At 42.8% G+C, this 23562-nt stretch overlaps 1 protein-coding gene across 2 annotated transcripts in view; it reads left to right on the top strand.

Annotated features, from left to right (window-relative positions):
- uvrag (UV radiation resistance associated gene) overlaps positions 1 to 23562 on the top strand; it is a 138704-nt gene that overhangs the window by 74175 nt on the left and 40967 nt on the right. For both annotated transcript variants that reach the window (XM_079651266.1, XM_079651267.1), the window contains one exon: positions 12727 to 12802. In XM_079651266.1, coding sequence (XP_079507392.1) covers positions 12727 to 12802 — 76 coding nt within the window. The remainder of the gene's footprint in view (positions 1 to 12726; positions 12803 to 23562) is intronic.

Genomic DNA, 23562 nt, shown 5'->3' with positions numbered 1-23562 from the left:
GGTCATTCGAGTGGTCAACTTTATTGTTGCCCGAGCTTTAAATGATCGCCAGTTTAAAGCTCTGTTAGAAGAAGTTGGGAATCATTATCCCGGTCTGCTTTTACACAGCAACGTGCGTTGGTTGTCAAGGGGGAAGGTGCTCAGCCGTTTTGCAGCTTGCCTGAGTGAAATCCGGACTTTTCTTGAAATGAAAGGCGTCAAGCATCCCGAGCTAGACAACACTGACTGGCTCCTGCAGTTTCACTATCTCGTTGACATAACTGGCCATCTGAACCAGCTCAATGTGAAAATGCAAGGTATTGGAAATACAATCTCATCCCTTCAACAAGCAGTGTTTGCATTTGAAAGCAAGCTGGAAGTCTTTCTCAGGGACATTGAAACAGGTCGTCTTCTGCACTTTGAAAGACTGCAACAATTTAGAGATGCATGCTTAGCAAGTGACTCCACTCAACATCTGGATCTCCAGCAGCTAGCTGGCTTTACGTCCAATCTCCTGCAGTCATTCAAAGCACGTTTTGGAGAATTTCGTGCGCGCACTGGTCTTTTCAAGTTCATCACTCATCCACATGAGTGTGCAGTGGACAAAATCGACCTGACATGCATCCCGGGAGACTTTGAGCTGGAAGTTGCTGACCGGAAGGCATCAGACATGTGGATGAGTAAGTTCAAGTCACTTAATGGAGAGTTGGAAAGTCTTGCGCGACAGCGAGCAGAGCTGGCGAGGGAACACAAGTGGACAAAAATGAAAAATCTTCAACCTGAAGACCAGCTGATTCTTAAAACTTGGAACGAGCTTCCTGTGACATACCACACAATGCAGCGTGTGAGTATTGCCGTATTGACCATGTTTGGCTCTACATATGCATGTGAGCAGTCATTCTCGCATATGAGGAACATTAAGACCAACCTACGCTCACGTTTAACTGATGGAAGCCTCAACGCCTGCATGAAGCTCAACCTCACCACGTATGAACCAGACTACAAGGCCATCAGCAAAACCATGCAGCACCAGAAGTCGCATTAAAAGTAAGACATATTTAATTTATTATATTTTAAAAATACTATATGGCTCTCAATGAAATATATTTAGAAATATTTGGCTTTTATGGCTCTCCCAGTCAAAAAGGTTCCTGACCCCTGGTTTAGACACTATAGGAAGAGTCCTGATCAAACGCACGTAGAGTTCGCTAGGAAAAAGGGAATGTGGATTGCTTCATGAAATGCTACCGATTATTCTTCTCTGAGAGAATTGATCATGTTGGAGGAGTTTAAGAAGTGTTTGCCTGATCGCATTGCGGAGTACGTGAACAAACAAAGGGTAAACTCTCTCTCTGCTGCCGCTGTGTTAGCTGATGAGTATGTGCTGATGCATAAAACTGTGTTTTCCCCTGTCTTTACTGAGAGATCGCGCCGTGTGTCGACCGCACCATTTACTCAGCCAGCAAATGTGTGTAACGTGAACAGAGAAGAGAGGGAGTGTTTTTACTGTCACAAACCTGGACATGTCATCGCCAATTGCGCAGCTCTGAAACGCAAGGAACAGCGGCAGAATGTATCCCCGCCTAAAGGCATTGGTCTGGCTACACACGCACGCGCACAGGCAAGTAAACGTGACCCTGATGTCCCATTGTCTGATCCTGTGATTGTGAGATAAAGCAGTGTCTGAGGAGAAGCCAGAAATTGTGGCTCCCCCTCCTCCTTGTGAGGATGTCATGAGACCAGCGCAAAACGCCGGCTCAGACAAGCCTCTAGACTTCTCGACACTCCCGGTAACCAGAGAGCGTCAGGTAGTTTATCGGATCTTAGTGTTAGTGTTGGCTCTACAACATGTTAAGATTGATGTTGGACCCAGCCTTTGGCCAATTGTGATGTGTACATGTTACGATCCATTCATATTCTGCCCCAGCGTGTCCAAGCACAACCAGCGTCTCCTGCAATGGGCTCTGATTGTGCGGGACTACAACAGTAGACACCTGTCATTAAAGGGTTCAGAGAATGTGTTGGCCGATGCTTGTCCAGGTTGAGTTTGTGATGTTAGTGTGTCGGGTTGAGGTTGTGATGAATGTGTGTTATTAGGAATTTTGTTAGTGTGCTTAGGTTCACAAAACCTGTGAGGTTGTGTCTTAAAGGGGGGAGTGTTACGGCTGCTGCCTTCCTGGTCGTCTGAGTGTTTTCAGCTGTGTGTGTTCTATGTAAATGAGCTGTGCGGTTGCCCTCCCGGCATTGGCTCCCATCTCCTAGTCCGCCCCTGACGATTGCGATTGGAGCACGCCGGGCCCGACGCACTCCAATCGCAGCGCACAGCCAGCGCACACCTGCTGGAGATTATTACAAAGCTTGGGGACAATCATCATTCTGGAGGCTCTGTAGGTGGACAGATGCCTCTCGCTACTTGCTCTTTGTTCTGGGGTTAAAACTTGTATGATTAGTTAGAGTGTAGAGTAGCTTAGTTAGTGTTTAGAGTATAGTTAGGATTTGTGACTGTTGCCCTTAGTTTAGCTGTGTTTTGTGTAGACTCCCTCGGTTAGTTGTACCACTCTTGAAGTGAGGTTTTGTTTCGTTCTTTATTTAGTATATTAGTATTTATTTTCCCTGTATGTCTTTAGACTCCTTTCTTAGAGTCCTCCTTTTGTTTGGTTATTTGTCAACCGGTGCCCTTTTGGCTCTTTTGTTTGTTTCAGGCTGTTTGCCTGCCATTTTGTTTACAGCTGTTTTTAAATAAACGCTTATAATTAATACCAATTCCACTCTGGTTGTGTTATTTCCCTTTGGTTCCCCTAGCCCAATAGGGAATGTAATAGGAGGTGACACAGATGATAGTGGGCTAGCCCTGGACGATTCCTCAGGTCTGGGGGGCGCTGTCTCAGGAAGCAGGTGCAATAGGGGCGTTAGAGTCAGAGTCTTCTGGCCAATCAGAATCAAGATTGTTGCCGGAAGTCCCCACGGAGAATACATTTGCGGTAGAACTCTTCTTTATACATCCATGGATACAACTTCAGATAAAAATGAACACATAATGAAATATGACCCCCGGTTTGATGATTGACAGGTCACCGAACTATGGGGGTTATCTACCCTATCCACAATTTAATATAATTCACACTCCTCTTTGCTCTTCTCTCTGTGAGGAGCATCAAGCTGTCAGAACAAAGTGAAAAACAAACAATGGCATAACATATTATTAATATGTCAGGTAGTAATAGATGTATTTATTTTCTTCTCAGAGTGTACCAGAATGCGTAGTTTGTGTTAGTATTTCTAACAATTTCCTGGGGGACAATCCCCCCAGACCCCCCTTCTGGGGTTGGGTTTTCAGCATGTGTGCCTTTATATATAGTTCAGCTTTGATTCAATCAACTCATTAAACCTTTTTTAAAAGCATACTTTAGTTCTGTGAAGGGATATACTGTACTTCACTTTGATTAATATTGTATGCTGAAAAGCATATATATTACAGCACGATTTGAGTGCTTCAAAATGTTGCGTCGCGATGTATTGACCAAGTAAAAAGTGGGTCCCGAGGCCTGAACAGTTGAGAACCACTGGTCTAGAGCCTCTATCATATACGTTGGGCTCTATTCTGTCCTACTTACAGATATTGGTGGACAGGGGGCTGGTTAATTCCACAATTAAGGTGTATGCAGCAGCCATTTCGTCCTGCCACGAGGGATTTGGCCGCAGGTCAGCCTTCAATCAGCCGCTTATGTCGCGTTTTTTGCAGGGGGCCAGGAAGCCGCGCCCAGTAGTGCACGCCTCCTCCTCGCTATGGGACCTGCCGTTGGTGCTCGAGGCTCTGGTCACAGAACCATTTCAGCCTCTGGAGCTCTCCTCCCTGAAAGCACTGTCATGGAAGACAGCGTTGCTACTTGCCTTAATTTCAGCCAAGAGAGTGTCCGAGCAAGTGGCTTTTTGATCTGGGGTGACCTTAGCGGGGCGACACTCAGACCGAACCCCTCCTTTGCTCCCAAGAGCCTAAGGAGTTTGTTCAGGTCAAGGGCTATTCAGTTAGGATGCTTTAATCTTCCACCCCATATTGGGGCCAGGGAGACTAAATTGCACCTCCTCTGCCCGGTGCTTGCGCTGGCATGTTATGTAGAGTGCACGGCTGCCATTAGGCGCACTGAACAGCTGTTTGTGTTCTTTGGGGATGGTGTGGATGGAAAAGCTCTCTCCAAGAGGCGCCTGACAGGATGGCTCTGCGACTGCATTACACATGCCTATGGACGGGCGGGGAGAGCCCTCACCACTGGGGTCCGTGCACACTCTACGCAGGCTATGGCTGTGTCAACAGCCTTATTCAACGGCGTGAGTGTGGAGGATATATGCATGGCGGGGTCTTGGTCTACGCCAGGCCCCTTCATAACGTTTTATCTCTTGGACATGTCTGGCTCCTTCTCGTCGTCTGTCCTTGCCGGGGCAACACATGACTGGTGAGAGAGGGGGGGGGGGGCTGTGGGTCAGTAGGTGGCTGATCCCCCCCCCTGGGATAGAGTGCACTTGTGTTTTTCCCATGCTCCTTGGGGACCTGGGGAACATGATGCGCAGTAAGCTCCATACAGAGTCTTCTGTACAATTTTTTCCATGCACACTCTACACGAGGTAAGCGTGTGTGAGTGTGCCTTATCCAAGCTGCGGCCCGAATCCTCCACGGTCACAACCGGATGGGAGGAAGGGGGGGTGCGGTGGCTGTTAACCAAAGGCTGGTCAGGGGCAGTGTGATGGGCCGATGTTGTTGGACGACAGGTCGTGTATACATCGAGGCTCCACCCACTGTCCCCATAGAGTCCAGTAGAGGGCGGAGCCTGTGTGATATATAACGGTGGGTTACGTATTGTAACCCTAGTTATATAAGCACAGGCGGAGCCCTCTACCTGGGGGCCCTGTCTTTCCTATGCCGCTCGCTGAAGAGGGTGTAGGATGACTGTCGGGAGGCGTAGCCGCCTTATATAATGTGGGCCGGTACGCGCATTCAGGTAGGCTCTCCCCGATTGGCCGGCTACTTTTATGCAACTCAGTAGGTGAATGCCTGCATAGCATGATAGAGAGTAGTAGTTCAGTAGAGGGCTCCGCCTGTGCTTATATAACTAGGGTTACGATACGTAACCCCCTGTTTCAGAGACCCATATTGTGCCTTTTACTCAATTAACTAAATGTTTACTGAGAAGAGGTGTCATTTTCTCAGATTACTGCCCCCCCCACCCTCCTGGCCTATTGAAACCATGTAGGTTTAGGGCACTTCCTTTTTTGCTTTGCTTTTATGGCACGGAGATAGCTGCTTCTAATCAACGATCATTTATGATCAAAGCAAAGTGACCATTTTGATCTATTTCACCAGCGTTACTGCATACCTTTTCTACCGTTTAGCTCAAAGGATAGCCCAAGGACACTCCTACCGAACCTCTTACCTGGCTGCAGACTCATAGTCTTAGTAAAGCTATGATCATGAGAATTGGTGTTGACCAGAGACTGCCAAGAGGTTGAAGTATTAATCCTAAACGGGTGTTATAATCTTTTGATTTGAGGTTCGATAGCATGTCATTATTTAAATAATGTGTTAGGGAGACAGTGATGTCTGCTCTGGCTTAGGTTTTTGGCAAGAGAACAGTATGTAGGTCAGATTGAGCTCCTCTGCATGTGATTAAAACAATGGAGTACAAAACAAAAGGAAAGGGGAAAAATTAGAGTTCAGGGGTTGGGAGCTGGGGTCAGCACACCCCTGGATATTCTTAAGAGCCGTGATGAAAACTCAGTATGACAGAGCGAGCAACCACCACATCACTCAGGAGACTTTAAGCAGCACACACCAAGATGGCAAAACAGTTATACTGGGGTCCTAAGTGCAGCAGCGGCCATTAAATAGCATTCACTGACAGATGCTCAGTGTAATCATTTCTCAGATATTGAAAATTACAGCTCACTGTGATTTATATAGTAACCACTGCAATTAGAGCCTTGACAGTTGCAAGGCAGGTGTTTTTTTTTTAGTGGGCCGACATGATTTATGGCCCTGTGCCGTTTGAGATCGCACATTAAAGACATTGTGACACTCACAAGCACCCCCCCACCCACCATTAAAACAGCGGTGTGCACATACTGGCCAAGCCTCGTCTCCACTATGCAAGCCAGAACTGTTGTTTGGCACATTTGGCGTATTAATTAGGATGTCTAAACAGGCAATCCAACACATGTGGAGACCTCGGCCTGTGTATACATTATTGCAGGTCAGCCGGTCACCAGGAGTCTTCCCACCCTATTCTCCTGAACCACAGCAACGCTCAGCACGACCACCCACCTGCAGAGCTGTGTCTTCCTTTATGTGTTTAATACAACGGGCCCAAGAGGGAATAAGGAAGTCCAATATACTATAACATGCTTAAATATACATGCTGTCTATGGTTTTCATAAGAGGCCCCCACTGACCTTTGCTAATGGACTGCTTTTAACAGCACTGCCTGTAGAGACTATGGCCAGTTTAACTCAGAAAACAGGACTCCATTTTGGCTCCATTATTGTGTAAAACTCCGCAAACCAATGTGTTCTCAAACAGGCTGCATGTACAAAGAAACATCCATACATAAACTGGAGTGTTTGGGACATAGTAAACCCATCTTTTCTCTTTGCCCACAAATGTGTCCATTTAACTGCAGGGTATAAAAGACATCATGTGCTGCTGACACCTGCTCGGAGGCCCCTGGCTCTGCAGTCCTGAGAAAGTGTAGCCAGTGGGGGTGGTGGATCACTCAGAGATGACAGAAGTACAAGTCAGCCAGCTATTGCAAGAGCTCTCAACAGGAATAAAAGAAAGGGCAATGAGTGTTTGAAAAGAAATGGACAGGACGAGAAAGCAAAGCACTTCCTATTGCTTCATCTCATCATTGTAGCTCTGTGTTTATTGGTTGTTCCTAGTCTTCACAAGAGTCCTTCCTTTATATTTGAAAGTTATCTAGACCGGCTGTTAAAAAGCTGGCGCACATATTCTCACTCATAAAGACAAGGGACTTTCCTGTGAGATGCGGCTTTTGTCTTTTTTTTTTTAAATGTGAGGGCTCTGCACTTATAATCACATATCTTGAATGTGCGCAAGAAGCTAGAGCGTGCACGTTAATATCCTGTGGTTAAGAGAAGTTGAGAAGGAAAGAGGAGAGACATTATTTAATGAGAGGGGGGAATAAAAGTGACAGATTTATTTTTGCTGTATTTCCCTTCTCATCTTTTTGACCAGTGCACACAGAGTTGAATATTGGCTAAATGAAAGCAGATTTGTTTCAGCAATCAGTCTTTTCAATGGACGCTACAGTCAGTGGGTGTGTTGATTATGGCGCCTGTCATATTGGGTTTGCTGTGTTAGTTTCACGGACGTGAGCCTTCAACAGATCTGCCACTGAGGGGAGCAGGAGAGGGATGTGCAGACGGAAGAAACAGCTTGATTAAGGAAAGTGAAGAAATATGCTGAGATAGAGATGATTATATTTGATTTATACGTACAACAGAATTAAACAAAATAACTAACAGGATTGCGCACAAGTTGCAAAAGGGAAAGTGATCTCAACAACAGAAAAACACATTCTTACAAGCCAGTGGGAAAGCACAATTAGTGCCACAAACACAATTGTCCAGCCTGTGTGTGAATCTATCTGCTTTGTGTCTGTTTATTCTGGACACAGGGTAGTGATTTGGGCCGCATATTCCTCCAGGGCTGTCATTTATTTCCTCCTGTTTGGTGCAGAGGACTGCTTTAGTTCTGCTGCGGCTGCTGCTGCTGCTGGCTGAGTGATTAAAAATGGCGTTCTGTCTACTCTTACTCTGATATGCCTTATTTCGCAAATAGACAAATACCACCGACATTTTTACTTTTGTAGCAGAAATTATAATTATGACTATCTGTCTGACTATCTGTACAGATTTGAACATGTTAAAAGGAAACAAGTTACCAGTGGTGTAAAGTAACTACTGTAAGTACTGTACTTAAGTACAATTTGGAGATAAGTGTACTTTAATTGAGTATTTCAATTATTTGCTACTTTGTTCTTCTACTCCACTACAATTCAGAGTTAAATGGTTTACTTTACTCCACTACATGTATTTAATACCTTCAGTTACTTCAAAGATCTGGATGAATGATGTGAAATATAATCAAGTGTTAAATCAGACTTTAGTTCCACCTGGAGTAAATCCACAAGCTACCCTGCAGTATACAAAGTCATTCAAACTAGCTGCACCTTTACCAGCTTTGAGAACACTTTCATGATCAATCATTATAAAACATATCATATCTATTATTCTGAATTAGACCAATCTGCATAATGACTACTTTTACTTTTGGTACTTTGAGTATATTTTGATGCCAATACTTTTCTACTTTTACTTGAGGAACATTTTAATTGCAGGACTTTTATTTGTAAAAGGGTATTTGACTACACTCTGGTACTTTACTTAAGTACAAGATCTGAGTACTTCTCCCACCTCTGCAAGTTACTTTTTCACACCAAAATGAATTCATTATCTTCATGTTCACTGTTTTCTTGATGTACATATTTTTTGCTTATTTGGAGCATTTTCTTGGCAAGTTCCCCTTAGGTACAGCGTTTTCATCTCGGTGTGACAAATCTATCATAGTAGATCATGTATAAAAGTGTGCTGGCTAACCAGATCACATACTGCTTTGTCGCCTCCTCCCTTCCCTCGTCCTCTGCCTTCCTCCCTGGATCCTCCCCGCTGGTGTGTAATAATATATTTGACTTTGCTGGGCGTCCCCGGGAGGAATTCCTGGTGTTTGGTGAACCTGAGTCTCTCCAGTGTGATTTCAGACGCGGTGGACAGCGGTCATTAATCACTTGGCTGTGACGATGTGACTCATGTTTTTGCGTATGTGTGTTGGAAGTAGCTCTGTTTTCCTTTTCCTGAGTGTCCATCAGCAAACAAATCCTATCTGTTGTGATATTGAGTGATATTGGGAATGCCAGCTGTGCAAGGGGAATGCCTGTTTTGTTGTTCTTCCTCTCTCTGTTAGTTATTTCCTAGTGCTTAGATGTGACCTCTGGCATGTCATTTTCTCCATGGGGCCCTGGCTGCATGTCGGGGATATGGAGGGCCAAAAAGTGGCTGGCTGTGTGGCCCCCGAGGCAACAGCGTCTCACTCTTTACTCGCCTGTCTTTAGAAGCAACATCCTGTTAGGAACGGCTAGAATGACCTCCATCTGTTTAGGGTTTACTTCCTAGCTTCCCAAAGTCACAGTGTGAGTGAGGAGGTGTTTACAGTGAGCATGAGGTCACAATGTTGTCAGACATCTCCAGACGGCCTCAGATACGAGTAGGGGAAAACAAACAGATGAAATAAAACAAAATCCTGGGGTTCATGTTATCAAAGTCATATGCTTGTATAGCTGAAATGCTGAAACGTGGGTGCTATCAAAGATTTCAAAGCATCAAGGTCTGAGAGAATATTGCCTTCAGAATGTCACATCACATCTGAATCAATACTTGAAGCTGTAGGGTTCCAGTGCTGTTAGCAGGATCTGACAGTAGAGTCCAGTGAAGTGCCAGCACTGAGTCGTGTGTCTTCTGCTGGATTCTCACACTGAGGCAAGCGCCTAGGTCAGAGTTAAAGGGGGGGGACCCTGTATCTGATCTCACTGAGGATTAACGGAAGACCATGACCTAGTCCCCGGGGGGGCACAGACACACACAGAGGAGGCATGCCGGATGCACATCCTCACCAGTACACACACACACACACACACACACACACACACACACACACACACACACACACACACACACACACACACACACACACACACACACACACACACACACACGTTCAAAGCATTCAACACATTTCTGCACATACTGTACAGAACGCACACATCAGAGCGCATCTGCTGCTCCTGGCACACCCTTTGCTTTGACACTGAACATTGAGCTCAAGTGCATCCTCTTTCCACTGATCATCCTTGAGATGTTTCTATAACTTGACTGGAGTCCACCTGTGGTAAATTAAATTGATTGGACATGACTTGGAAAGGAACACACCTGTCTATATGAGGTCCCACAGTTGACAGTGCATATCAGAGCACAAACCAAGCCATGAGGTCCAAGGAATTGGACCTCATGATTATATATACAGTATATGAATTATAACCAAGGGCAAATTGATTTGGTGGTGAAAAGGTGAGGGTTGCATTGACCTCATAAAATGTAATTTTGTCTAAACTTTATAATTCCTATACTAAAAATAGCAGTTTCTTAAAAATGTCTACGTAGGATAAAATTATGAGATGATTACATTTTGGAAATGCATAAATGTGGGCTTTAACTTAACTGATTGGAGGAAGAATAGCCAACAAAATCGAGGTGGTTATAGTTCTATTAATATCCATAATGTCTTTATGACACAGCAGTCAATGACAACATCCACTCTAACAAACCTAACACCAAAAGCAAATGAATACACTGTCATATAAAAGAGAGACGGCCCATTTTAATGAGATGGTGCATGTTATTCTAATTTGTTGACGTTTCTGCGAAGAACTGTGCTGTTGTTTTCCAGTGAGCCTCCCTCACATGGGATCACACAATATCACAAGCTTTATTAGTTAGTTTTCAGAAGTAAAGGCTCACATACAGTTGCAAGAAAAAGTATGTGAACCCTTTGGAATTACCTGGATTTCTGCATAAGTTGGTCATAAAATGGAGGAAGCCACTGCTGTCCAGAAAAAACATTGCTGTACGTTTGAAGTTTGCAAAAGAGCACCTGGATGTTCCACAGCACTACTGGCAACATATTCTGTGGACAGATGAAACCAAAGTTGAGTTGTTTGGAAGGAACACACAACGCTATGTGATGAGAAAAAAAGGCACAGCACACCAACATCAAAACCTCATCCCAACTGTGAAGTATGGTGGAGGGAGCATCATGGTTTGGGGCTGCTTTGCTGCCTCAGGGCCTGGACAGATTGCCATCATCGACGGAAAAATGAATTCTCAAGTTTATCAAGACATTTTGCTGGAGAACTTAAGGCCATCTGTCCACCAATTGAAGCTCAACAGAAGATGGGTGATGCAACAGGACAACGACCCAAAGCACAGAAGTAAATCAACAACAGAATGGCTTCAACAGAAGAAAATAGGCCTTCTGGAGTGGCCCAGTCAGAGTCCTGACCTCAACCCAATTGAGATGCTGTGGGATGACCTCAAGAGAGCGATTCACACCAGAAATCCCAAGAATATTGCTGAACTCAAACAGTTTTTTAAAGAGGAATGGTCCAAAATGCCTCCTGACCGTTGTGCAGGTCTGATATGCAACTATAGGAAACGTTTGGTTGAGGTTATTGCTGACAAAGGAGGGTCAACCAGTTATTAAATCCAAGGGTTCACATACTTTTTCCACCCTGCACTGTGAATGTTTACATGTTGTGTTCAATAAAAACATATAATTGTTTGTGTGGTTTTAGCTTAAGCAGACTGTGTTTGTCTATTGTTGTGACTTAGATGAAGATCAGAACACATTTTATGACCAATTTATGCAGAAATCCAGGAAGTTCCAAAGGGTTCACATACTTTTTCTTGCAACTGTATACAACAATATTTCCTCTGCTTTTTCGTTCCCTTTCGACATGGCCTCCTGCCACTAACAACAGCTGCTTATGTGGCTCACTGCATGGATGCTGTATCTATGTGTATGGAAGTTAAATATGGCAGTACCTGGCACTGGTAAAATCTCACGTGTGTTTTTGGAATGTTGTGCTTACAAACAACAGATGTCCTGTTTCAAGTGCAGAAAGGAGTCATGCAAATCCTCTAAGATTGTTTTCTTAACAAGCACTTATTCCGTTTTTGGGTGAGAGGTTAAGAGTGGGATTAGGTTTGGGTTACTCTGAAGGTGAGGTATTTAGAGATGGAGTTGAGAAAGGTCTAAGATAAGCATTTAGATAACAAAGGCTCAATGTAAGTATGTTGATGTGTGTGTCACGCCATAGTCCTGCTTGGTTCATGAGACTGTTTTCTCCCAAATATGTAACCCTCCTCAGTGGGAGATCAGCAGACATAAGCACATAATGACAGGAAGGGATGAGTCCAACCTCAAGTCCCCGATAGCAACGATAACGTTCCCTCTACATGTCAGCAAATTCCTCTTTCCCCCTTCCCCAACACCCAGGGATATCTTCACAATCCTTCATGAGCAAGTGCCAACTAAGACGGGCAACAGTGGGACTTTCCTACCTTTGTTCCTGCTCAGAGGCAGAAGGACAGGCTGTTTGGACGCCTCCGCTCCTGTTTGATATTTCAGTTTAACGAGGTAGGGAGGTGGCGTCCGTGGGATGGGATCATAGACCCGGACCCAGCTTCATCAGCAATCTACAAGTGTTAGCGACTGTAAACGCCTCTGGCTACAGGAACGGCCACTTTAATGATGGAAAGAATTCATTGCATATCGTAATGCCAAAGAGCTACAGTTGTTTCAATCTCCCAAAGTAAAATTAATAAGCAATGGAACCTTTTAATCCCACCATCCTTTATTGATATTTTCACATGGAAAGACCTATAATATTATATGCAGTATGTACATATTGCTGATGTAAGCTTGACTGTGCTTATTTGGAATGTATGTGTTTCCCGAGTGTCTTAATGCCTTTGTTTCCATACTCTGTTGGCGGCGGATCAGGAGGAATACATCCCCTGTTCTTGTGTAACACCGTGTTTGTCTTTTTCTCCTGTCTTTAACAGATTCCCTTTGTACCCCAGAGGAGAGCGCTTTCATTTTGAATATGGTGTCTACTTACTCAACAAGAACATTGCCCAGGTATGAACACACTCATAGTGCACACATATTTGCTACCAATGAATGAATGGTAAATGGGACAAATGTGAGGATTTTAGAAGAAGAAAAACTCATTTCTAATGTAAGATCATTATCCTGTTACCTATTGTCGACCAAAGGGGACTTACTGTGCTTTCAACGAATATACTACATTTGAATAGTAAGAAGTCTGATCATCTGTGGGAAAAAGTAATGCCTCTTGGCCCTTTAATACGCTGCAAAATATGAATAGAATTACCTTGAGTAAACAATGCATTTGTTGGGGACTATTTCCACCTGCCAATCAGTGTGTTTGGTAGTATTTTATTGCAGAGAGACAGTGTATCCGGGACAAAAGCAAACATGAAAGACGACCAGTTTGTACCAAAGTTTGGTCCAGACTGTAATCACACTCTGGAAGTATGGGTGGGTGGAATGGATTGCAGTGGAATGGATTGCAATGGCATTTTATACAGTTGTTAATGTTTCCCTGAACATTGACAATTCTATAATTTAAAGGTGTCCTATCATGCAAAATGCACTTTTTTATGTCTTTTATACATAAATGTGTCCCCGGTGTGTCAGGGAAAATAAAACTCTTTCTCTTGTCCTCCGTACCCAAATCTCTAAAAATGGGGGAACAACAGAGCTGATCCAGATTTGCGTCCGATGTGACGTAATATCAGAGATGTGGGCTGGCTTTACACCCACGGCCCTATCAGAAACATCGCTGTCTGAAACAATGCGCAATGTGTTTTGGACGTGATATGGTCTGTGTTTATATTAACAAGCATTGCTAACACTCAGAGCTAACCTGTACTGGAGAGATGTGTAAAAAAGCAAGAAATACAAAAAGGAACTCACCTTGTGGTAAACCTGCAAGAAAAAAAGCATTTGAGCTCTATACTGTTTCAGAAATAATCCTTGAAGTGGTTTGGAATATGATATGGCGTTTAATCACATATTTGTTGTTATTTGAGCAGAGTAGTCAGTATGCTCGTCACAGACCTCACTGCTTGCCTTACTGTGCTCCAAAGGGGGCGGGGCCAGCAGCTACAGTCACAGAATCAGACCTTCTCTAACAGGACTGAAATAGAGGGATATGAGGGATGTCTAAAATGCATGATCTGTTTGGTATTTTGAGCATAACACATCATAGACATGTTTTTAATATATTTGTATACATCTGAGACCCATAATATATATGTCTTGTGAGCTCGTGGCAGAACCATGAAACAAAAATATACATTTATAAATAGCATGATAGGAGATCTTTAAGATCTAGCACCATCAGGTCAAAATGTAAGTTGTCCAGGACCTTCGACACTAATGACATTAGCCTCATTTGCCAGTAGCTCTCTTGCCCATAAAGATATGATAGATTTACACAAGTAGCGCACTTGTTGTATTGTCAATAGATTTTTGTTCTTGGTCTTTTCACCGTATTTGTTGACAAGAAGAAAAACGATGGAGTATCACCAGATTTTGAAGGAGCAGATGGTCACAACGTGAAATGTGTCTGCGTGTGCAGCTGACATTTTGTACACAAGTTGAATTAATGCTCTATATTGGTTTATCTTTCTCCTCCCATCTCCCATAAACACCTCAGGGGACGGTTGAACCCTTGAACTGTCCATACTTATTAAAGTACACCTAATATGTTGACCTTGGTTACTCCCTCCATTCATCCCTCACACAATTTGCATCCCATTGCCTGTTTTCTTCCTCATCTAGGCGAGAATGAAGGGCCTCTCTCCTGAAAAGGACCGGGCAATTAGCGTTAGCAGGTGGCTGACTTCAAACTACTGCACATAGGGAGGTTTAGGTTCGAATGCCAGACCACAAGCTGCTTGCCAATATCCCAATCTGCCATCTAACTGAGGACCAGAGTCCAAGAATACCAAAATAAGCCAGATAAGAAAACATGTTAGACACCAAATGAAAATAATTGCTGTGCAAAACCATAAAAGGGAACGATAAATCAGCGTGTTATTTTACGAATCCAAAATAGAAACCAATATTTTATGTAACGTATTGTACATGTAGCTTAGTGTAGATTGTACAATGGCAAACTTTATGATGACACTCATCCATCATGTCTGATACATTATGGGTATAGCTATATTTCACACACTTTTCCTTAAGTGGCTGCAGATTGTGCACAGCATACACCCTCTGTCTTGGGACCCTTTATCAAGTAAGGAAATCATCTCAAAATATAGTCCTTGACAGGTAAAGAGGAAAAATACTTTTCAGATTGAAAATAAAAGAGAACACTTTTTAGGACAGACACAAGTAGAGGTTATTTAAAAAAAAATATTGTACCTTTCTGTTTGTTATGTTAAAACTGATTCTTAGAATAACGTGGTTTATAAACACAGTGAATAGAGTTTATTGCAATTTATGATAAGTTTTAGGATTTTGTTTAAACCTTAATATCCACACTGTACTGTATGTATGCCAAGAGGAAAGGGATTTTAATATGCATGACACTATGTCATCTTCTTCACATTTACAACATTTGGCATGCAGTCATCTCAATGCATATTATCGCCTTCAACTCGCATAACCCTCACACATAATCATTTTTATAAAAGCCACACATCATGATCTAACCTATTGAGATTTGGGTTTTATTTATTTGAACAGTCCGATGCACCTCTGCATGCTCACCCTTACTGATAGTTTAATTTGACTTCTGATATAAGTCACATGTAGGTGGCTTGAGGAGAACTATTCTTTATCTGAATCAGCTTCCTGGTATGAACATTAGTATAATATCTCTGAATTTGTTCTGTCAGTGATAGAGAGATGTCTCCACTGCTATTCAAGAATGGAACATGTTCTTATGAGCTTCAAAGGAATCTATGCACAGCAGGGGGAAAATGAGATCCAGATAGTCAAATGTTTTACCTTTTTTCCATGAAACCAATACATAAAGATTCCAACGTAAGGTCTTGAAAACAGATGTAAACCATCAGCTCTAATACAGGTGGGCACATGTGAGAAGTGTGTGATAACTTTGTAGAGGAATCTGTTGGGTGATAATTTAATAATTGACAGCTTGACATCTGTGGCTAATTTCTGTCACCCTCATGGACAAAGGGTGCTAAATGCTTTTCACATGCAGTGCCTGTGCACCATCCTCGGGATCACATGGTGGGACAAGGTCACGAACGAGGAGGTGCTGGCGCGTACGGGCAGCAAGTCAATGTTCCAAACACTGAAGGCCAGGAGGCTGCGGTGGCTCGGTCACCTTCGCAGAATGCCAGATGGATATCTTATACAGCGAGCTGAGCGCTGGTTCCAGAGGCAGAGGACGACCACTGCTGTGCATCAAGGATGTCGTAAAATGTGACATGAAGGCCCTGGACATTGCGACGGACAACTGGGAGAGGCTGGCGGAGGACCGGACTAAGTGGCACCAACAGCAAACATGTCACAGTCGATAAAATAGAACCCAGTGCAAACAGAGATTTCCCATGCCTCTTTGATCGCATATCCAATTCAAATGTGTTCTCCTGCAAGTCTGGGATCAGACACGTAATACTGGGAAAGTCTACACAACTGTTTTGAATGGTGGCTGTACTAACCTACACATTGTGTCTGGATCATCTTCTGCTCATATCATTCATGAACAGACAGCATTATAGTTGCAGCATACAGTCTTTATTACCTTTTTTTGTAACTTTTCTTCCTTGTCTTTAATGTTTGTTAAGCGATGCATGTTATGCAGCCTGTTAGATGTCTGGCTGTGTGATATAAAGCAGAGATCTGGTTTCACAGCAGACCGTCTGATTGGCTGGTTTGCTGACAGACTTGAGCCTGGGTGGGGGACATTAGCTCTCCATCTCTTATTAAATTGCCCTGTGTGGCTGTGTTTGAAAGCGATACAGAGATGCTGGCGAAGGATCAGGGCCACAGCAGGTCGAGCCTGCTTTGATGTGATGGAGGGAGCAGTTTGCTTTTATTAGGCTTCATGTCATGAGGCCAGGGGCAAGGCTGGGTCCTGGATCTGAGGTGGTAACACACTCCCAGGTTGCCACCTCGGGTCAATGTGCTTGACAGAAGAAGTAAAGAAAGGCTTCATGGAGATGCAGCCTTTCTCGACTGCTCCTTCCTATTTCTTGTGCAATCAGTACATATTGCAAAACGCCTGAGGGACTCATGTTTATGTGGAGTGTTAATATATGTTCTCTTTGGTCCCAGTTGAACTTGTAAAATAAATTAGTTTCTCTTAGCAAAGTTGTTAAATGAATGACATATTGCCGTCATTTCCTTGAATTAGTTGGCCACAGGTATGTACTGTAGCTCGGCCTGAAGTGCAACCACTGGGACACAAACATGTTAAACCTGCCATTCCTCCATTCACAGAGAGAAATTGTCCAAGTGAGTGTGGCTGACCCAAAGAAAATCCAGCAGCCTTTTGTCTGGAGGCACGCCATGTGTTATAGACTCGCACTGTATGTTGTCCACTAGGCTACGTTGTTGTGAAACCAGCATGTGGGGCTGATTAGATGACAACCAATGCTAAGCTAGCTCTTTAGGCGCAGCAATTAGCTCTTAGTCACTAAGCCTACCGTATCATATGTATATAGTAGGGAGGCGTATGGGTCAGTGGATAGAGCCTTGGTGTTGGGATCAGGAGGTCACAGATTCAAACCCCACTGCAGTCAGCATGTCGTTGTGTCATTGTGTCCCTGGGCAAGACACTTCACCCCAAATTGCTCCTGTGGGGATTGTCCACAGTATTGAGTATGTAAGTCGCTTTGGATAAAAGCGTCTAACAAGTAACATGTAATGTAATATGTTGTGGGGCACAGGAAAGCTAGTATTGGAATTCAAACTCAGCAAATGTGTTGTGGCCCGAGCAGATGACCTCTGAGTTAAACTTGATTTGAGTCTACTGGGGAAAGTCGCCTGCAGTCTCCCACCTTCCAAGTCTCAGTGCAATTTTACACCATGACCTGCAGGCAGAGTGCCATTCTGGTGGTCTGAAGCAAACATCAGAGCGCCGAGAGCCATTAAGAGTGGCAACTGTGGCTCCATAAAACACGGTTATGACTCATGGGGGAGCCTACTGTTTTTAGCGGTTAGTGGAGGTGGCAGCAGCGGAACAGGAGCCGGTTGGGTGGAGGGATTAATTTTGAGGCTATTTGGAAAACGTTCTAGGTGCTTTTAGCAAGAGTACATTTTGCCTAAAAATGACTTAAAATAATGAACAGTAGAAGTGTGGAAATGTGTAACTAGATGTGGTAAATATCTAGGGGCATTTTGCAATATTTTGTACATTACTAATTATTGACATAAATAAGGCCAATACATCCAGTAAATTCTGGTGTGAATTGCACAATATCACAGCCTGTTGTGCATTATACACAGTAACATGTGTAGTAAACAGGCTGCACGTTTGCATTATTTTCACATGAAACTGACAAACATTTCAAAAAAAATTTTTTTTTAAAAGAGCTAGGTTACATGCAACTAAATGGCATGGTATGATCCACATAAACTAATCTCCTGGTTTGAATATAATATAAGAAAGAAATGATTCCTCATCCTACATCTCTGAAATTGAGTTTTAAACATAAGTCTGTCTGAATTAGCTGACTGCAGAGCAATGTCTGTTTGCTATTTCTAACCCTGATCCTAAAAGAATAATGATATAGGGCTAAACTGTTCTGTAGGTGTCATCAGGTTTAGAGGGGTGACTGTAAGCATGCATAATGTTCATTTGACATATTCCAAAGTTGAGGTCCTTCCTTCACCTTTGTTTCAAAGCTCATAACCCTTATCAAAAGAGAAATGACAAGGGCTTTGGCTCATGTGATTGTGCTTCAATAGAAACACTATGACCCAAGCAAAGACATACACTGAACATTACACAGCTCCCTTCCACTTCACAACTCCCTCCAGCTCAGGTATGAGTTGCCAAGACTCTATACATTTCTCTACCGATTACCTTATTTCCCTTCTGTGATACTGTTGAGTCCTTATAATAAAACAATGGTACGACCATACTTGCACATACATTTTGTTTTTCCACAATTTACTTTTCTGTAAGCAGTTGTGTTTACTCTGTGTCCATCCACTAGTCTGTGAATCATAAATGATTATGCATACTGCCAACGTGTAACATTAATTCACTCAAATTGTAGTTTTGAAATGCACAGTACGCTAATGTCGATTTCTTTTGTCACATGTTTTACAACCTTTCCTTCAATTATATTTATTGTTAACATTATGAGATAGGAATGATGGCTATCATGTGTCAGAGCCAATTTCCTGAACTAAGAAAGATCTTAGTGGACGAGGATTCATTATTTGCTATATAAGGTATTGCTCTTAGCAGAAAAGTCCGGCTATATCTGGTCAAATGTGTTCTATGTATTCACTCCTCCATGTCTTGAATTCTTTTGAATAAGAATCCAAAAAAAATTAAACGGGACTATTCCAGGTTTCTCTCACAAGCCTGTTGTTCTTCCTCTCCTTGTCGAAACTGAGGGCTGCGGTTTGTGAATCACTTCTCGGTGTGTTCCAACAAAAGAAGAAAAACAGATGATTACATCTGAACTGTCCAAACAGACTCCTCAATGTTCAGAAATCATAATGCAGCCCACTGTACGCTGTTTGTTTACCTGAACCCTGGACCACGGTTCCCACGGCTCCGCCACCATCTCTGACTTCCAGACAGAGCCTGGTAGCAATCAGGCCATTTCTACTGCCGGCTGCCACTCATTGTCTTCATTCTTCCATAACAGCCACATCCGTTTCCCATTTTACAGGGATTGATATGATAAAACATATAATGGACACGCATTAGAAAATGTAGTGCCAAGTCAACGTCATTTATGTCACCTTGATCACAAAAGAGAAGGATGAATGAAGGTATGAATCCCCAAGTGAAGTTTATTTTTATTGTTTTAAGCAGACCATTAATGTGTATGTTATTGCTTTAGCCCACAGAAGAACAACCTGAACCTGCATCTGTACACATGGCCGCATGCTGTATAAATGTTGGATAATCACCCCCTCCTTATATCTAATAGAGTATAAGTTATAAACACTGAGTTTGACAATGTGTTTTGAATTTGAACACCATTAAGGTGCCACTTTAAACAAGATCTCTGTTGACAGTGAAAAGCATGTCATTAGTGTACTTTATTTATCACATTTCAAGCAATAAATGATTTTTGACGGGTCATAAGTGGTGGTGTGGGTTGTATTATGAGTTTGTTAGCTTGACATGAGACAGCAGGCTGATGGCTGTCAGCCCTCTCTCTCTGCGCATTGATTCAAAGAGAGGAAGCCCCTGTTTTCTGATGCTGGATTTGAGATGAGGTCTGTCAATGGTTGAAGTATAAAGCCTCTGTTATTGCATAGTTTTACACGTTCTGTCTGTAGCCTCTCCTATCTCATTTTGATTGTACATAAAGTGTGCTCTAGATCTGCTCTGTATGAAACATGCCATGAGGAAACTTCTGTCATCATGTGGCGAAAGGTAAATAATATCTGACTTGACACTATATGAATTCACTTGACATTAAATGAGTTCACTACTACGAGTTCAAACACTACATCATACTATACTTAAAGACCCTGTGAAGTGTGCACCTGTGCATGATCTGTTATGCCAATACGTATAGTAATGACCAAAATTGTCCATTGGAACCCATATCAAAAGATGTTGGAATAGCAACGAATTTGACGAGTTTTGAATTTTCCGGGGAAATCTGCAGTCGACCTTCGCCTTCGTGGGCGTGGCTTGCGATCTACTGCGTGCATGGGCGCGGGAAGGGGGGTGCTGAGGGCGCTGCATGGGCGCGGGAAGGGGGGTGCTGAGGGCGCTGCAGCACCCCCTAGCGGCAGGCAGGGGGTGCGGAGCTCCCCTGTCTGAATTAATATTTGACGGTTATTGCTGCTCCCGCTGTGCATAATCTGTGTAATATGTAGCCAATAAATTCCACATTTTGGTAAAATAATATTTTGGCCTGCCCCAAATGTTTTTTCTGTAGCCCCGGACAATTCTACCTCAATAATATAATACATTAACCGTGCTTTACGTGAACCTCATCAAGACACTAGAAAGGACGGCAGGAGTGTAATTTCCCGTGTTCAGTGAATGCAACAGAGGCAAGACACCAGACCAATCAGAGAGTTGCATGGAAATAAAAGTGTGCTTGTGTCATTCAAGCTCGCGGCTCTGTGTGTGTGCGGAAATAGCGCATTTACTGTGTGTGAGATAGGGGGAGAGAGAGAGAGGGACCGGTGCCAGCAGCAGGGACCGTGTTGTTAGCATCTGGTTAGCTAGCTGCACTAACGGACATACGGAGCTGTTTGTTCCACAACAAGCTGGAGGAGAGCTCTCCTCTCAGACTGAGAGGCTCAGGTGAGCTAAAGGACTCTCTGAGTGTTTCGATAGTTAACTTTAGTCTAAGTTATCTCAGTGGGTCTCAAACGGTTTGGTCAAAAATTATTCAAAAGATTATTTCCGCGGCACACCTTCATATGATCATTATAGTTATAAAAAAAATAAGAGAATAAAGGAAAAACAGTTATGAAATACTATATGGCAGTAAAACAAGAATACAGTTTGAAAGGGGAGTGATTTGTAAAATATCCATAAAGAAAAAGAACATCTGCTTACAGTTGTGTTTCATCTGGGTGTTGAGAGATGTATCCATAGATCTCTTAATGTTGCTCTCAAAGTGCAGCAGATTGATGCTTTTAACTTCAATATTTTAAAAAAATCTTCCCGGGGGAGCATCCCCCCGGACTCCCCTAGAGGAGGTGAGATCTGCTCCCCACTCGTAAAAAATAGCACTTTACCCCTGCCTATATGCCGTGAGCTGATTATCGAGCCTTCATTGTAACAGTCGTGGGTTTACTGTGTGTTTGCGTGTGGGGAGTTTTCTTGTGCGTGCTCTATAGTGCCCGTAATAGTGTTCACTGGAGTCCAGCACCTCAGCACCCCCACTCAAAATACCTTCCCGCGCCTCTGACTGCGTGACGTCACGAGATGGACGCCGCCGCACTGTTTACATTCACCACCGTTCATTTTTTCTCTTTTTCAAAGTCGAATTTCTCAACGTTTTTGAGCTAGTATTTTCCTGGAAAGTGTGTCGGAGTCGACTGGAAGTGATTGCCAATCGAGAAAACCTGACAATGGAGGCGACAGTGAAGAAAGAGGGATGAAAAACACAGGGGAAACGATGCATTGCCGCTGGCTGTAGTAATGTCAAGTCTGCCGAAGTGGCGATGTTTCTGTTCCCAAAAGATGAAGGTGAGCCTGGCTGGTGTCATTGTTTCGTAGATTCTTTGATTGATCATGATAAATAAAGGCAACTGGTCGATTCGAGAGAGAGAGAAAGAGAGACTGAGAGAGTTACAGGGTTGTTGTTAGCATCTGGTGCTAGCTCGGAGCTAACGGAGATTAGCTGTTTCAACAATAAGGAGAGGGAGAGTGCTCTCCTGTGGGACTGAGAGAGATAACGTCAGCTCAGGGAGGTAAACTGTAGCCTAAGTTATCTCAGTGGGTTTGGTCATCTATGTAAACAAATATTTCCATCTATGTAATATTAGTTGTATAAAATAGGTTAAGAAATCCTTCCAATGTTTTTTGATTATTGAAATATATGTTTCATATGAGTGTTGAGAGCTGTATCCATAAATCTCTTAATGTTGCCCTCAAAGTGCACCAGATGGATCACTTTCCTCATCTATCCTGTCCGAAAAGCTGTCCAAATCAATCATTTCTCTCACACTAGTATCACTTTCCAGAGTCTCCGCCATGTTTACAATCGCAACTGGGTACATCTTTTGACGTCACAGCCACTATCGTCTGCAACTTCCGTTAGGCTCAGACGGCAAAATTAATAATTCATTAATTCATTAATGATGAATTATTAAAAATTATTTTAGCCATGAACAGGCACAATGATATGTAAGGAATGAAACTGCCATTTCATTTTGGTGCAAAAACATGCACTTCACTGGGCCTTTAAACATTACCATACCATACAATATTATACCATACTTTACTATAATATGCCAAACTATACCAGACCATACTATACTACACTATACCATACTATACTATACTACATTACACTATACCAGTGGTTCCCAACCTGGGGGGCGCCAGGCCTCAGATGATTTGAGGCCAAATATCATATTTAGACTTTTTTTTTTTTTTTTTTTTTTTTTTTTTTTTACATATAATTGTAAAGCAATACATGATTGTCACTAAAAGCCTTGTCTCTACATTACAATAACATATACAAAATAATTGATTAATGAATTTGAATAACAATTCAAGTTAGTAGCTATAAAGGCATAAAAAGACAGAAATGTATAATTCTTTCTTTAATAGAAATGTTTCTTCTGCCCGTAAATTGTCCAAACCAGGCTTTTCTGGATAAGCGCATTTTTAAAACATAGTCATTGTCCATGCCGGTTTTAGCTGGATTATTTCGTCACAGTTGCTCCGATCAGATTGGTCTCCTCCATTTTGTAGATTATTTACGACTTTTGAATCCACATAAACACATCGGTAAAATCCGGCTTACTTTGAGCATGTATTTAAAACAGTTTAATCCCTTTGTGAATTGTTTCCCCTTCCGCGCTGTCCTTTAATTTCTTCATACAGCCGGAATCCAAATAAATTAATCCTGAGTCCAATAACCATCAAAGTCACTCCAATAGTTCTCCTTAATTACGCTTTCATCCTCCTTTAACCTCATAATTCATCCAGTTTGTGACAG

This window comes from Notothenia rossii (assembly GCF_949606895.1).
Source record: "Notothenia rossii genome assembly, chromosome: 9".
Taxonomy (NCBI): Eukaryota; Metazoa; Chordata; class Actinopteri; order Perciformes; family Nototheniidae; genus Notothenia; species Notothenia rossii.
The sequence above is the reverse complement of the archived record's forward strand: the minus strand, read 5'-3'. Positions and strand labels throughout refer to the sequence as shown.